The sequence below is a fragment of the Poeciliopsis prolifica genome, unplaced genomic scaffold (genome assembly GCF_027474105.1).
Source record: "Poeciliopsis prolifica strain line A6 unplaced genomic scaffold, Auburn_PproV2 SCAFFOLD010, whole genome shotgun sequence".
NCBI classification, from domain to species: Eukaryota; Metazoa; Chordata; class Actinopteri; order Cyprinodontiformes; family Poeciliidae; genus Poeciliopsis; species Poeciliopsis prolifica.
The window spans coordinates 4,402,207-4,417,141 of NW_026562385.1; the positions used below are offsets into that span (position 1 = coordinate 4,402,207).

The 14,935-nt window shown below is 41.6% G+C and overlaps 1 protein-coding gene across 1 annotated transcript; it reads left to right on the forward strand.

Moving 5' to 3' along the window:
• The first annotated feature begins 332 nt into the window (after positions 1-332).
• cbx4 (chromobox homolog 4 (Pc class homolog, Drosophila)) lies at positions 333-9,554 on the forward strand. The gene is made up of 5 exons (XM_055035983.1): positions 333-664; positions 761-804; positions 1,445-1,510; positions 4,282-4,348; positions 5,974-9,554. The coding sequence occupies exons 1-5, from the start codon at positions 596-598 to the stop codon at positions 7,369-7,371; spliced, it is 1,644 nt and encodes a 547-aa protein (XP_054891958.1). The 5' UTR covers positions 333-595; the 3' UTR covers positions 7,372-9,554.
• The last annotated feature ends 5,381 nt before the right edge of the window (positions 9,555-14,935 follow it).

Below are 14,935 nucleotides of genomic sequence, written 5' to 3' on the forward strand. Positions count from 1 at the left end.
GGAGGGTGATGTTAATGACAAGATGAGTGTAAGCCAGAGGAATTAGTTTCCAGTTTATTTTAATAAATAATGGCAATTGGAACTGGCAACCAAGTAAAGACACATAATCCAGCTCTGGACAAAACGAATATGTTACTGTGGATTTTTTTTTTTTTTTTTTTGAGTGTGTGTGCGTGTGTGTGCAATTTTCTTTAGATCAGGTGATAAATTTTGAATTTCAAATCACGTCGACCGTTGAAGTCCAGCTTTTGGATGGAAAAAAAAGCACAACCTTTCTGCAAGGTCTTCACCCATCTCCCCTCCTCCCTTCCTGACGTCACTGCACGAAAAGAGCTGCTTGCAGCGGCACCACTGTGAATATCTCTACGCTCATCGCCAGGACCGAGGAGTGTGCAGAGAGAGGAGGAAAGAAGGTGAATGGAATACAGTCGATTCTCCCTTTTTTTTTTTTTTTTTTCGGGATCCAACTGGAAAACTACAGGGCGCGCACGGCGCGGCACGCACTGAACGGAGGGCATTTCAACGTTTTCGCCCTCCTCCCCCCTTCGTCCCAATCGCCGCCTCACTGTGCGATCGGATCGGACCGGAGCCGAGAATGGAGCTCCCTGCCGCCGGCGAACACGTCTTCGCGGTGGAGGGCATCGAAAAGAAGCGCATTCGGAAGGTAACAAGCGGGGACAGGGGGGCGACGCGTGCACGGCGTCGAAATGTTGCATCTGCTTGAATGCGAGCCTAATCCAATTTTTTTTCCACATCTCAGGGCAAGATCGAGTACCTGGTCAAGTGGCGCGGCTGGTCTCCAAAGTAAGTCTGAAACACGCCCGTCGAATTGCACCAGCTCAGTCATTAAACAAACACACACGAAATCTAAACATTATTAACGAATGCAAAGTGTTGCACCTAGTTATGAAGGGCGTTGCGCGCACCAATCCGCGGGTGTTTATGTGAGTGTGCGTTTCAGTGGATGCCTTCACTAATTTATGCGAGGGAGGGGGTTGGGGGGAGGTAGGCACAGCCATGTAATCCCGTTTTAATTATTTCTGCTCTGCCAGCGAATTTACGAGACATAGTGGTGGTAAAATGGCCGACTCAATGTTGGAGCTGAAGGAGCGTTTGGATAACACATACACACTCACACACAATTTATGGTTGTTGTTGTTTGTTTTCTTTCTTTTGGCTCTGCGGTTGGACATCTTAATTGTTTTTATAATTCGCACTGGAAATCACAAAGGAACAAAACCGATCAGTTGAATCCGCGGATCGTTTGTATTCAAGGATTTTTTCCCCCCGTTTTCGCTCTGGTCCTGCTTCACCTGTCCACGCACAGCTGAAGACACGAGGAATGTGTCTGTGGGAGACATGTGCGTGTCAGTTTGAAAAAGGAAGTTTGCACGTGACACCCCCGCAGCTCCATGACAGTTGTTGGCTCCTCTCCTCTCTGCAGGTACAACACATGGGAGCCGGAGGAAAACATCCTGGACCCGCGCCTCCTCGTCGCGTTTCAACACAGGTGAGCGACTCTGCACGGAGGTGGACTTCGGACCAGGCCGCACAGCCCTCTACTTCAACCATGACCGTATAAGGGCATGGGAGGAGGGGCGATGTAATATCGCAACCTCTCCCCACCCCCTCCGCCTCCTCTCCTCATTCCCTGCTCTCTTGCCCAGGAGAGGAAGGTGGGGTGGTGGAGGGTTCTAAATGCGCTGAATGTGATGGTGTCACTTCATAAATCAAGGGATGTGAAGGAAGGACTGGATCTGAGGGACTAGGCATGGATATTTGATGTCAGAGGACCTAAATCAGAAGTTAATTAACGCCCAACCAATGCCAGTGGGTTCTGATGGGGCGTTTTAACAGAGTAAATGATGTAAGAGAGTATGCTTTGCCCACTGAAAAATCCTGCTAAGGAGGATTCCCATCTGGATCAAACTACAATTAGATGCCTTTGTTTTTGCATCCCAGGTAGTAACTTAGGAGGTGATCTGCACTGGAGGGCCTAATTGAAGGACAGGAGCCTGGTTGTTTATTGTGGCTTTAACAGGAGGAGATGGCGGCTGACTAAACAATCTCATCTTGCAAAGAGATTCAGGGGAGCGGTCAAGCAAAGGCTTGGGACACATGTATTTATTTAAAAGTGTTTATTGTTAATTATTTATTTCTGTGTTATTTATTTGTGTGTTGTATGTCTGTTTGTCATCCCTTCCCAACTGCTGACTTCTCTAAATATGACAAAGCCTGATGAAGATCATTGCGTTGCAAATGAGCAACTAATGCCTTAAAGCAACCAAGGCATTGTTAGGATACTATAGTACAGACAAAACTAAAATCAAGACACAACTAAGTGGCATCCATCTAGCTAGTCTTGTTGTTTTCGGTTCTGCTTTTTCTTCTTTCAGTGATAGTGCTCCAGCCTGACCTGTCATTGACCTTTGTCACAAATTTCTCCTTTTTGTTTTCTTCCATCATACAGTAGCAGTTGTGATTGTCTGTCACTCACTTCCCTGTCTTCCCTAAATGTATTACATGTCTGTTTGTCTTTGTGCAAGGTCATATGGGTATAAATAATAGCCTTCCCTAAATATGACATCATAAAAAAATTGCTGATGCTGCACAGCAACCAGACCCACTGTACCATGCCCAAGCCAGCAAGATGCCAGACATAAAAAAAATGATCCTCTCCCATCTGGAGACCCATTTCAAAACTTTCTGGCACTGACCTGGAAGTGGGATTACCTTGAACCGCCCCAGCCTCCGACCCGCTGTCTCTATTTGACAAATTATTCACAACTACCTTTCAGAAGATAGCATATCTTTTCTCCAGATATTTGAAGATGGAGGTCACAGCCTCAACACAGGCCTTAAAAGACAAACAGAATCTCTCGAATGTTGCTTTCAGAGGCCAGAATGTCAATTAATTCAAATGCCAGTCAGTGTCACTTAATCCTGCACAACTGCATCTCGCGCAGACCCATGAGGCCTCTGACATATGCTCCCTCTGTAGGCCAGCAGCCTGCTGAGGGGGCCGAGTGAAGACGTGATGGCTGGGGAAAGGAATTCGCCTTTCTGAAAAGGCTAATTGACACACACAGCGCTTCTCAACGCTTCTAGTGTACGGCTCTCATATTCCCCGCAGTCCTCCTGCCTCCCCTGCCTGAGTGTATAGCTGTGTGCTGGGATGGCTAAGGAGAGCTGCCTCTGCACTCTGTTTCTGTGCGTGTGTGTGTGTAGCGGATTTCTCTCTAGTCTCATCGGATGGGGGAAGGGGGACCCGAGTCTGTAATTGCTAAACCTTGTGTGAATAGGGGTCACCCTGTTAGATGGCATTTTCGAAATTGCACGCATTACAGTGGTGGGGACTGTTTATTGTGACGATCTTCTGGCAGCTCTGATCGTTTGAACATCTGCAGCACGAGGCCGACAATGAGGGTGGGTGTTGGAGCGCGCCTGGGGGAAGCATATTTACAGCTGGCCTTCGCCCACCGCTGCTTATTTATGAGCCGATGCTGAGTCAAGGCTTATATCAGGCGGTGATTTCTCACACATGGCACTGTCCTTGATCTGACCAGTTCTGTTATAATAACACGCGTCCCAGTCCCTTCTCATTAGAAATGGTCTTGGAAGGTTTTTCCATAGACTTTCTGTGCTCCTTCATTGCCGTGTTTGCAGTATGATCCAAAACTATTCATATTCCTTAAATGATTTCATATTTCGTCACACTAGAGCTGCAAACCTTCATGTTTTATTTGGATTGTTCAAATAAGAAATATGTGGATTTTCTCCAAGTTTTTTTTTCCTGTTTTTTGCCCTATTTGTCTTCTCATTAACTCAAATTTCCTTGTCCTTGCTAAAGAACAGATGTACATAGTACAAACACCATGTTGCTGCCACCCTCATGTTTCGCAGTAGGAATGGTGCACTCAGGCTATTCTAATGTGGTCTATCTAAAAAAAAAAGGAATAATATACATTAAATTTGTGGTTGCCTCATAAAATGTGGAAGATTTCAATGGCTGACTGTCAGAGGAGGAAGGGTGAACGTTTCAAAGACGTCCCCTAATTGAATTTCTTGTGGATAATGAGAATATGGAATGGGCTGATTACCATGGAGAGATATGCAAATAGGGATCAAAATGTTTTGCAGCATTTGGACATTCATTACCGCTCTTTTGACCTTGAATAATAGGTGGAGGAAAATTAGTGAAAACCTGTCGTTTCCAATAAGGTGCAATTAGATTTTGAAGGTGTCCGGTGAAGCTCACATAATGATCTTTTCTTTTCTCAGAGAGAGGCAGGAGCAGATGATGGGATACCGAAAGCGGGGGCCGAAACCAAAACATCTTCTGCTTCAGGTATTTTCTTGATGATTCATCACCACATTGTGGAAATAGTCTGACTACTTAAAACACTTCAGCGAGTTTCACTTTGTAAGTGGTTCAAGAGAATGGGAGCACAGTCAGGTGCGCCACACCTGCTGTCAGTGTGCTTTTCTTTAAGTGAAAAAGAGAATGTGAGAGGGAGCCCTCCACAGTGGATTTATCTTGACACTCAAACTAAAACTATGAACCTAGCCTGCGGTTCAAAACATCCTGCTCGAGTGTGCTAATTTTATCTGTGGGCTTATTAATTTTCATGCAAAGCAATCATGCAAGATTTGGTTTTTACCTTTCAATAAATCTTCCTTTTTGCACCAACTGCTATTTGCAGGAGGCTTCCTTTCTTTTACGTCATGTTTTGGGACGAAGAAAGAATAATCCTTTGACTCTCTTAGCTGAAGCATTTACAGTAGCGCTTTTAGAGCCAAGTGTGATTATATATTTTGAGTCTTTCCCAATTGCGGTGCAGCGTTGCTCCCGAAGAGGCGAGCCACGTGGCCTGCAATCGGGGGCAGAGCGTGACATGTCTGGTGGCACTTGTGTGACCTGGAGGTCGCAGTTCGGAGCGTCTTGATCGTTCCGCTGCAGTGCCCCTCTGACGGCTGCGGGGTCAGCCAGGGGTAGGGAGTGAAAGGGGCGTAGGCTTTAAAATGTGTCCTGATTGGTTGCTTTACTCTTGCACCTTATTTCATGGGGATAATCAAGCAGCCCCACCTGTAAAACAGACTTTATTGCATTCAAACCATGAAAATGTTGCATCATTTTGTATTCATATCGCAGGTGTCCGGTTATTTAATTGTAAAGTATTTAGTACACAACAAAAGAAGATTATCTGGGATTATTTAAGAGACTAGTTTATAAAAGGCATTAGCATGTGTCATAAATAAACTGTTAATTAAGTCAAATAATGCAAGGTGCATAATCATTTCAGCAGTTCACTGTTTTATCATGTTAAGGCAGAAATCTGTGTAGCAGGTGGTTCTGCTTCTGATGTTGGTCCATTTGCCTGATGGCAGCAGATCAAAGGGTTCAGGTTCTCTGCAGGGCATTCCTTCTGTTGGTTTTTGGGATCAACAGATTAGGGCAAATGGATGATTTTAAAGATAAAACATGAAAATACAAATAACAAAAAAAATATATTTATACTTTGCAGGCCTCTCTTCTTTTTGCATTTCCAGATTACATCAAATGAATGATTTAAAAGAAACCTGAACATATAAAGTGTATGAAACAGATGTGATGGATTGTGTAGACTCTGAGTGATCGTTTAGATCCCCTCAATATTCTTTGCAGGACCCACTTTTTTATTGTGAGATTGTTCAACAGATTAGAGCAAATAAAGGGGTTAAAAGGAAAAAAACCCAAAAATGAGAAATACTAAATGGAAAAATAAAAACATATGAAACTGGAGATCACCCTCATCGTCCTTTGGCAGGGTTGTTTTCTCATATTACAGACAAGATACGTTGAGGAGGCTATTGTTACTATTTTCTTTAAATTTTGGTGTCTGTAGTTCGTTTTTTTTTTCCAGAGGTTTTGTCAAATAAGGGCGTCAGATTGTGGGTAAAATGATTAACAAACCTTTTCTATCTTCCACTAAGGTGCCATCTTTTGCCCGGAGGTCAAACATCCCGGCGGAATTTGAGGAGCCAGTCCAGGAAGCAGAGGGAAACTTTAAGTCGGATCCCATCCAGCGTCCTCAGCCGCAGCATTACCAGCTGAACAGCAAAAAGCACCATCAGTACCAACCCAACAACCAGGAGATCCCTGCCGACGCTCTGAACAACAGCAAAAAGAAGTTCATCTACCAACTTAACAGCAAGAAGCACCACCATTACGAGCCCGACCCACACATGTACGACGCACAGGTTTCGAGGCTCAAGGAGGTCGTCAAAGTTCAGGAGCCAGCCAGCAAGCTTGCGAATCCTGGGTGGAACCTACCTTTGGCCCTGCAGCAGAAATGGATCCGGAACAAAGACACTGGGTGCTTGAGCAAAGTCAAAGAGTTGGCGGTGGAGGTAAGGAAACCGGTTAAAGATACGCAAAGTGAGAATGCACTAAAGCCCAACCCTAAGGAGGCTACTCTGCCTAGCGCCGTGAGCAGCAAAATGAAGATAATCAAGAATAAAAACAAGAACGGACGCATTGTTATTGTCATGAGCAAATACATGGACGGCAATAAGGTCCATGGAGCAAAGGATAAACACAGGGAATCATCAAGAGACGAGAAAACACAAAGCTCCAAAACACAAGAGAACAATCTGCCGCCGGGGGCCAAAATGACTGAACACCCGGAGAACGGGATTCCCAAAGAGATCTGTAAGGGCAGCTCCATGTCTGTTGCAGAGCATCCCTTGAAGTGTTCCCCCAAAGACAGGCATTTTTCCAAACCATCTCCGAGCACAGCCGAGGAATACAACACCGAAGTGGCCCGCGGCCAGGCGGATTTACCTGACGACTTGCCCCTGCAGCTGACAGCCAGCTCCCCCCCAACATCTTGGACCGCCGACACGGCCATCCCGACGCCTACTGCCGTTGACCAAATCCGGATCCCCTCATTCCCCTGCGACCGGAAAAGGAAGCTTTCGGATCCAGTGGAGGACAGGAACGTTGGTAAAATCCTCCTGGCGTCCAGGAGCTTGAGCATCCCGACAGCTGCGGTCACGCCACCTCAGGACAAACCCATGGACCTGCACTGCAGCGTGCCGCGTCACAGCAGCATGTGTGCAACGTACGACGCGAATGGAAGCCAGGAGGAGCCGATGGACCTCAGCTGCCCCAAAAACAGGAGGCGGGTGGAGGCAGAAGTCCAGCCGCCGGTGGAGGCGGAGCCTGTCGTTGAAGACACACCTCCTGCGAAGGAGAACATGCAGAAATCCTGTGAAAAATCTCCAGAGGAACCTGCAAAAAAAATCTCCCCTTTTATGGGGAACATCATCATCACTGACATCACGACAAACAGTCTCACGGTCACCTTTAAGGAATACGTTTCTTTCTAAAAAAATAAAAAAAATAAAATATGTGACTCCCAGCTACTGATTGGCTGATCCTGTGAATATGTGCATATGTAGAAAAAAAAATGAAGAAAAACACAAGAATTTTGTACATATTGAAATTTATAATTTATAAGTCAAATCCAGTATGTTTCCTATGAAATTTTATACTGTAACTCCTAAGTGATGTTGTAGCCAAGGAAGTGCCCTCAACCATTTGAGCGAATGCATCACCCTGGTGGGGGATTCTCCACAAACATAAAAAAAATCTTTGTCATATTGAGATATTGAGCTTAAGGAGGGAACTGTCGCTGTTTTTTATACTTGTACCAAACTTATAACCTGAGATATATGAAGGTTTATACATGTTTCGTATTACTAATATCTGTTCATGTCGGTCGAAGAGAAGATTTGTGAGTGGACTGCAGTTGCAGATCAAATTTTAAGCACTTAATGCATTTTCATATGTTTTGCTTGTGTCACTGCCGTTGGAGAAACGGTCACAGATTATTTTATTGCTGTAATAGACAGACCCCTTATTGTGGATTGGCATATTTAGTTTTGCGTTTTGTTTGTGGGCTGTTCAAAAAAAAAAAAAAAAAAAAGTTACTTGCCTTGACATGCAAATTCAAAAAGCAGGTGTGTCAGGATACAACGTAAACACAAGCTGCTGGGCACAGGCATGCGTCTGCTCCTTTGAAGCAATCTGACTGCAGACTGACAAGAATCAGATCTGCAAGTTAAACGTATCTACCTTAATTTTAGGAAATGCTTGAGGCGTTAAAGAGATTGCTTATGTTTTTTCTTTCAAATGAGGTTCTTTAAAGTTAGTGTCAGTAATTGTTGGGAAAGGAATAATTTGACTGAAAGTTTGTGGACAGAGAATAAGTTCTGTCAGTGGTCGGAGGCTAATGGTTCGCCTTTAGTTTATATTATCAACTTAACTCTTTCAATGTTTATATCTGTAAGATGCAATACTGTTTTTAGCAGATATAAATTGCCACTTGTTAAAAAATGCTGTTAAATTGTGATGTTTTCTCTGCTTTGCGACTTCAATATTGCTAAACAATATCAATCTGCCTCAGTTGTGGTGGATGAAAATTGCAAAATTCACCAAGAAAGGAAACATAAGACGATTAATTGAGTTAAATTCTGCTAATGTCCTCAAACACTGGGCTGGTTCTGAGTCAAAAACACATATCTGTCCTAATATCCAAATTATTTAAGATTTATTCAACAAGACCCATCACAGACCAAATATGACTGGCAAATTGTGAATATTTTCCTCCTACTGTCCCTCTGTAGTCTTGTGTTGTTTGCATGGCACACTTTTGAAATTTCTTCTCTATGATAGTGTGAACAACCAGTTTGAGTTTAAATTCAAAAATGGGAGACACGTCTGCCTAACTTCTACTAATCTTATATTTTATTAACTCTTTAACAAACTCATTCCTTTATGATCTCTTCCCACTACCAGAAATGGAGATATTACTGATTTTAACTCCTCAGAACCTAATTTTAAGAAAAAGCAGAATTATTCCTTTTAATATATTTAATCTACTCCCAAATCCCAGAGCTCCTAAGAAATAGTGTCATTTAAATATATATGTAAAAATGACTCCTGTTACTTGAGTTTCACTAAATAAAAGTTTTGCTTTCTACTTCTTGAAATCCAAGAGCCCATCTCATTGTTTTATCTGTCAAAGCTCACTGTAATATTCTGAAAGCTACGAAGTTTGTTAATTATCCAGACTAAATGGGACTTTCCAGTGATGTCCTGGGCATCCAAGCTGTTTTGATTATTCATGATGCTGTTGGTTAAAAGGCTGTTGGATATAAGCTACAGCAACGTTTGAGTCCTAATGGCCTTTCCTGCACATTTAATGCAAATCCAGTCAGAATGCTAAAACAAAAGGCTGTGTTGATGAAAATGAAGAGTGCTTATTTATTGATGTTAAGGTTTTTGTTAAAAAGAAAAACGAGCAGAATCTGCGTTCTGGGCTTTGTTTTCACCAAACAGTTTCATCTCGAGGGATTTTCCAGAGTTCCTTTTTGTTTTTTCTTCGCTTCGTCTTTGCACTCTGTTTAAAGTGGAAATGATTGTTATAAAGTATGCTGTATTGGCTGACCATGTACGCCCGGCTTCCTGGATGGTATGTCTCACAATAAAGACGGAGATTTGACCTGTGGCATGTTGTCGCGCTGGTATTTCTAATCTTTATTTTTTCTTCATTCTGCAGACTTTGGTATTTTCCCGATTTCCAAAAAGAAACAAAAGCACATGTGAAGCAAAAAGAAATAAAAAATCAAGAACTAAAATAAAAAACAACTTGTGTTTATGAGGCTGAGCTTGTAAAAACAGATCGAGTTGCATAATCACAAACTATCCTGCACAAAGGGCTTTCTGTGTTGCATAACTGCACCGGTCACTCGTGTTATTAAAACCTCAGCTGTGCATTATTTCCCTACTTCGACTTGAACCCGAGCAGGAATGTAAACATCCAACATGATCGGAAAGTGGAAGAGGCCAGAAGAAGTGACTGTGTAATTTGAAGTCTTATCATGGAGGAAAAAACCTTTATGGAAGGTGAATAATCAGTCAATGTGGGTGTGCTTTGCAGGAAATGGTGCTGGGATGGCTTCTAATTATAATGTAGCCGATTCTTCCCGGAACAGAGTTGTTGTAAAAGACTGTGTTTAGGTGGCCTTTGTCACAGTGACACAGCAGTTTTGTTTTTTTAACGCTACAATATTGTCAGATATCCTCACTGCAGGATCACAAAGCTGAATGAACTGTAAACTCTGACCTCTTCGTGCCTCAGCCAAATGTTGCAGGGCCTCCTCAATAAAAGGTCGCTGAAGGCCTGGAGCCAAGAGTCTGCTCTCAGAGCACAGACGGAAATAGTTTTTCTGTTTTTCTGATCTCAGGCTGAAAGATTAACTGTTGAATGCATTTGCTCAGACAGAAAGGTCCTGGAATGTCTGCAAGGTGTCTTTTCGGAGGCGCCAATCAAAGAATGTTGACTTAGACAACTCAGGCAGATGAAAAGGACGAAACGCAGGCAAAAAACTTTCAAAACAGCATCAATTGTGGACATATAGAGGACGAGCTGTTGCCTTAATTTCTCAGAAAACTGTAAAATATTCTCAATGTTGAGCATTTTCAGAGGTCCGGTTAGTTTTAAAGTGACAAGATTATTTTAGACAAACCTCTGGGATTGAACCGATCGGGTCGTCCCTGAAGTATCGGGGAACTACGCAGCTTCTCTGTGCCCAACTAGAACTTGAATTCACACAAGCATGGTTTACAGTTGGACCAGCTGCCAATTCTGCAAATGCGGTAAAGTAGCATTCTATTTCATCATTTATAGCAGGCGTTGCGGTCACAAGAAGTTGCTCAAGAATTGTTAACTTGTTGCTAATCAGGCTACAGTTTAGATATAAACATTAAAATGTTAGTGCATGTCATCTCTATGAACTTTTTTCCTGAGCTGGGAAGGTTAGATGGAAGCACTCAAAACCTTGTCAGCATCAGGTGAAAAAATGTTCTCAGCATCTGAATTTATTTTAAGAAGTAAGATGATCTTAATTTGTCTGAACTGAGGTTTGAACAGCTGCTACAATAACGATAGGGGCCGCCTTTTTAAGTTTTCTTTCAAGTTACAAAATTTATTCAAAGTCTTTCTCATCTCTATTTGGCTTTTTTTATTATTATTTATTTAAAGGTAATGCTTGTAATGAGCTTCATCCATCAGTTCTGACCTGCTAATGTTTGGTCCCATATTGGGTCCCACAGCATGATGCTGCCCCCACAAATTTTTATACATATATGTTCTGTTGGTCTGTCATTCCTCTTCATGTTCTCGAACGCTTTCTTTTTAAAAAAAAGAAACTGGAATGCACTTATAAATAAGCAGGAATACATTTTTAAACCAGAAGTCAAACAAACAAAGAAAAGTTTTGTTACCTGCCTTTTTGTGATTTTTTTTTTTTTTTTTTTTTTTTTGTAAAAACATTCTTATTCAGTGTGAATTTATGCGTTTTGGCCACTTTAGGACTTCCATATTTGGTCATGAGTAGCCTATACACCATTTCCGAAATGCTCTTAACTTTCACAACCTTCTTACTTTTTTATTATTATTATTTTCTTCATACTTTCAAAGAGTATATTCACCGATTTTGTTGTTGTTGAAGTATCTCAGCGTTTGACTGAAATTTTACTTGAGACTGATGACATGTCCTGGCACATTTAAATTTATGCAACCTCCATAAAGTAAACGGAAAATAAACCTATAAAAAAAAACTTCGGGTTTTGTTCTGCAGGAAGTGGACTAAAACTACAAGGTGTATCAAATGCGTCAAGTAAAGCAGATTGAAGTCGCAGATTAAAACAGTCACGCACGATTTAACTCTTACAAGCCATGTTCCAGGGGCATTTTCGGAGAGAGGTGTGAAACTGGTTGGATCGGAGCCCTTATGGCTCGCATGTGTCCGTGGCTTTGAACCATGTGTGCGTCAGCCCGCCATGCATCAGCGGCTGTATAGGAAACTGAAACATCGCTGAGCCGGCCAACGTATTTATAGACGAAGTGTGATGTTTCACATTCCCCTTTTATCATCATACCAAGCTGCAGCGGCGGCGGCTGCTGCTGCTGTCTGCATAAAGGTCCTTTTATTTTGACGCTTATGTGTGACCCGCTGCAGGCCTCAAGATTGCAGAAATGCGTTTGTTTTTTTGTTTTTTTTATATGGGGAAATAAAAATGGAGCTTCACTTGAATAATGCCTCTGTTGCATTGGTTGACGATTTAATTTAAGCTTTATCTTATGCGTCATGGAGATGCATTGTCATCAAGGTGCACGTCGGAATATGTCAGACCGACAGCGTGATAAATGACGAGCGCCGTGCATTCTCTGCATGACGCTAAGCTTTGCCCTGAAAATCATGCAACGCTGCAGGGTCACGCGGCTTCGGGTTTCTGCCGTGTGGTTTTTTGTGTCTGAGGCACCTTTCAGCACAAAATGTCGCTCGCAGAGTAAGTGGGACAGCGAGCGGAGAGCAGCGTGTTGCCCAGAAACCAGAGAGCCAATAATGTTCTCACAGAGCCTGCTCTGTGCATTCATGTGCACCCGTCGCCATTGCGGCTCCTGCTCTCTTCCAAATATGGAGAGCCGCGGCAGCGGCAGAAACGGCGTGCCGTGTGCGCGCCGCGCACCAGCACCAGCCTCCGCAGCAAAACCGCGCAGGCTTCAGCCATTCCGGCACCGACAGGAAATGTCGGTCTGCGCGCTGAGAGTATCAAAATGGTGGTTCATATTTCGATGGAGGCTGCCTCGGCGCATCTTTTGTCCACGCCGTGTCTCGCCGCCCCGCGTCTTTGTGTGCGCCGCTGCCGGAGACAGTTTCATCAGACGCGATAAAGCTGCGAACATGTCAGTTTCGCGTTAACGATCGGGGGATAAAACCAGAGACATGCCTGCAGCTTTAAACGGCGCAGATCGACTGTCTTCTGCCTGAGACAAGGTCCCAATTTAACTGAATCAATTTATTCTGAATCTGCTTTAGATTCAGAATCAGCCAGCAACTGATTGAAAACCTCCCATTAGGGCCACCTTAGGGAAATCTGCGGCAAGGTTCACCTTCATCCGACAAACACCAAGAGCAAAGAACAAGATCACCTGAGCACAGATCGAAAAAAATGTTGTCCCTTCATTTCTTTAAGGACATTTCTTTAACTGTTAAATATAAGTTCTCCTAACATTATGTCACCCCGTCAGTTTAGCTTTTTCAAAACCCCAAAAAGGCTTTAAAAAAAAGTCAAATTATACATCACTTGACCAAAATGAGACAGTCACAACAATCTTCTGAAAACCTAATTATTTAACTGAGCGACATAACATTTATTTATTCACTTAATCGACTCGTACAGGCCCAGCCTACATTTTCATGTCGTCACAAACGAAACACCTGAAGAAGAGGAGTATGCCACAGACATTAAAGGAGTGCAGGATATTCCAACGACTGTCCAAATGCTGTCTTCGCTTTGGGTCGGACTTATCATAATCAAGCGCCTTGGCTTTTGCCGGAGCTCGCCAGAAACTGTGCAGGTCAGCTCAAATAAGACTGTTTTCGTAGCCACATTTAAGATGGTTCAGATCCGTGAATTTAACTTGAATTATTATTATGATTCTTTTTTAACGCGTAATTAAAAAGGGCTGGTCGGTGTAAGGATTTTGGGAAGTAAAGAGTTGTGCGCGACTTTTCGAGATTTGGCACAAATCTTGGAATAAAAGGACTTTCTTCTTCCCACAGGCAGAAACTGTTGTTGTGGTCGCTCAGTTCAACTGTAAATGTGGAATGTGGAAAATTAGGACACAGAAAGAAGCTTAATCAAGCTTAAAAAAAAACAACAGAAAAACAGTCTGTAATGAACCTGGATAAATTAGTAAGAAATTAAGCAAAACGCGCTCTGTGAAGAAGTCAAGAAGAAACAAATACAAATCGTGGTATCCTATAAAAGTTCATACATTTAATTAACCATGGTACATAATAATAATAATAATAATAATAATAATAATAATAATAATAATAATAATAATAATAATAATAATAATAATAATAATAATAATAATAATAATTTTCAGAAATAAATACATTAAATTAAAAATAATAATCATAATCATTTAATATCTACATCTGTTATGTCCATATTTACAAAAAATAAGGAAAGAAAATTAATACTTAAGTTAAAATAAATAAACAAATAACAAAGAAAAATATTATTGTAAAAAATGAAATAAACTACCCTACACATTTTTGCATTATTTTCCCAACCATTATAAAAAAATGTGCATATGTGGAGCTTTACAGAAAGCTCCACATATGCACATTGAAAGGGTTAAACGTGAAATGTATCAGACTAAAAAAAATGAGCTCAGTGTCACTCGCTAAGACTAAACTGTTGTAGCCACTAACCATCCTTTCTTTTATACTCTCTGTATTATTTCTTGTATTTGTTTGTTTTTCTGTTTGGTTTCCCAAAATTAAAATTTTATGCAATTTTTCTCCCGTCATTCAGCTTCACACGATCAACTTTAGACCTAGAGATAAGAAACAGTTTCAGGGTTTTTTTTAAAAATATATTTATTTTTTTTTATTATTATTTTTGCTGAAATGCTAAACAATTTTTTTCTCCTCATGATACAAGGTTCATGTAGTTTATTTTCAGGAAATTGTCTCATACATTTGTCTCATTAGATTATGAAAAATAAAAAGTAAATCAGTTGACATTTTATTTTTATGCACTACATTGAGTCACCTTCAAGCAAAAATTAAATCATAAATAAATAAATAAAACAATTATTTGAATATGAAAGTTTCTATAGCGGGAAATAAATAAATAAATAACAAAATCCAACAACCTGAACTCTTTCTGTGCGATGGTGTCTTTTTAAAATTTTTCGTGTTTTTTTTTTCTTTTTTTAAGAGACACGGCGCAAAATCCCGATTAATCCCTAAAGCGCAGACGTCCATTTACGCATAGAATCTCAGTGGCCTTGTTAGATTTTTG

What these genes read in the sequence shown, in the direction of transcription:
- cbx4 (XM_055035983.1), top strand. Translation starts at nt 596, where the DNA reads ATGGAGCTCCCTGCCGCCGGCGAACACGTCTTCGCGGTGGAGGGCATC. An exon ending in CTCGTCGCGTTTCAACACAG is followed by an intron (nt 1,511 to 4,281) that starts GTGAGCGACTCT and finishes TTCTTTTCTCAG; the next exon opens with AGAGAGGCAGGAGCAGATGA. An exon ending in CAAAACATCTTCTGCTTCAG is followed by an intron (nt 4,349 to 5,973) that starts GTATTTTCTTGA and finishes TCTTCCACTAAG; the next exon opens with GTGCCATCTTTTGCCCGGAG.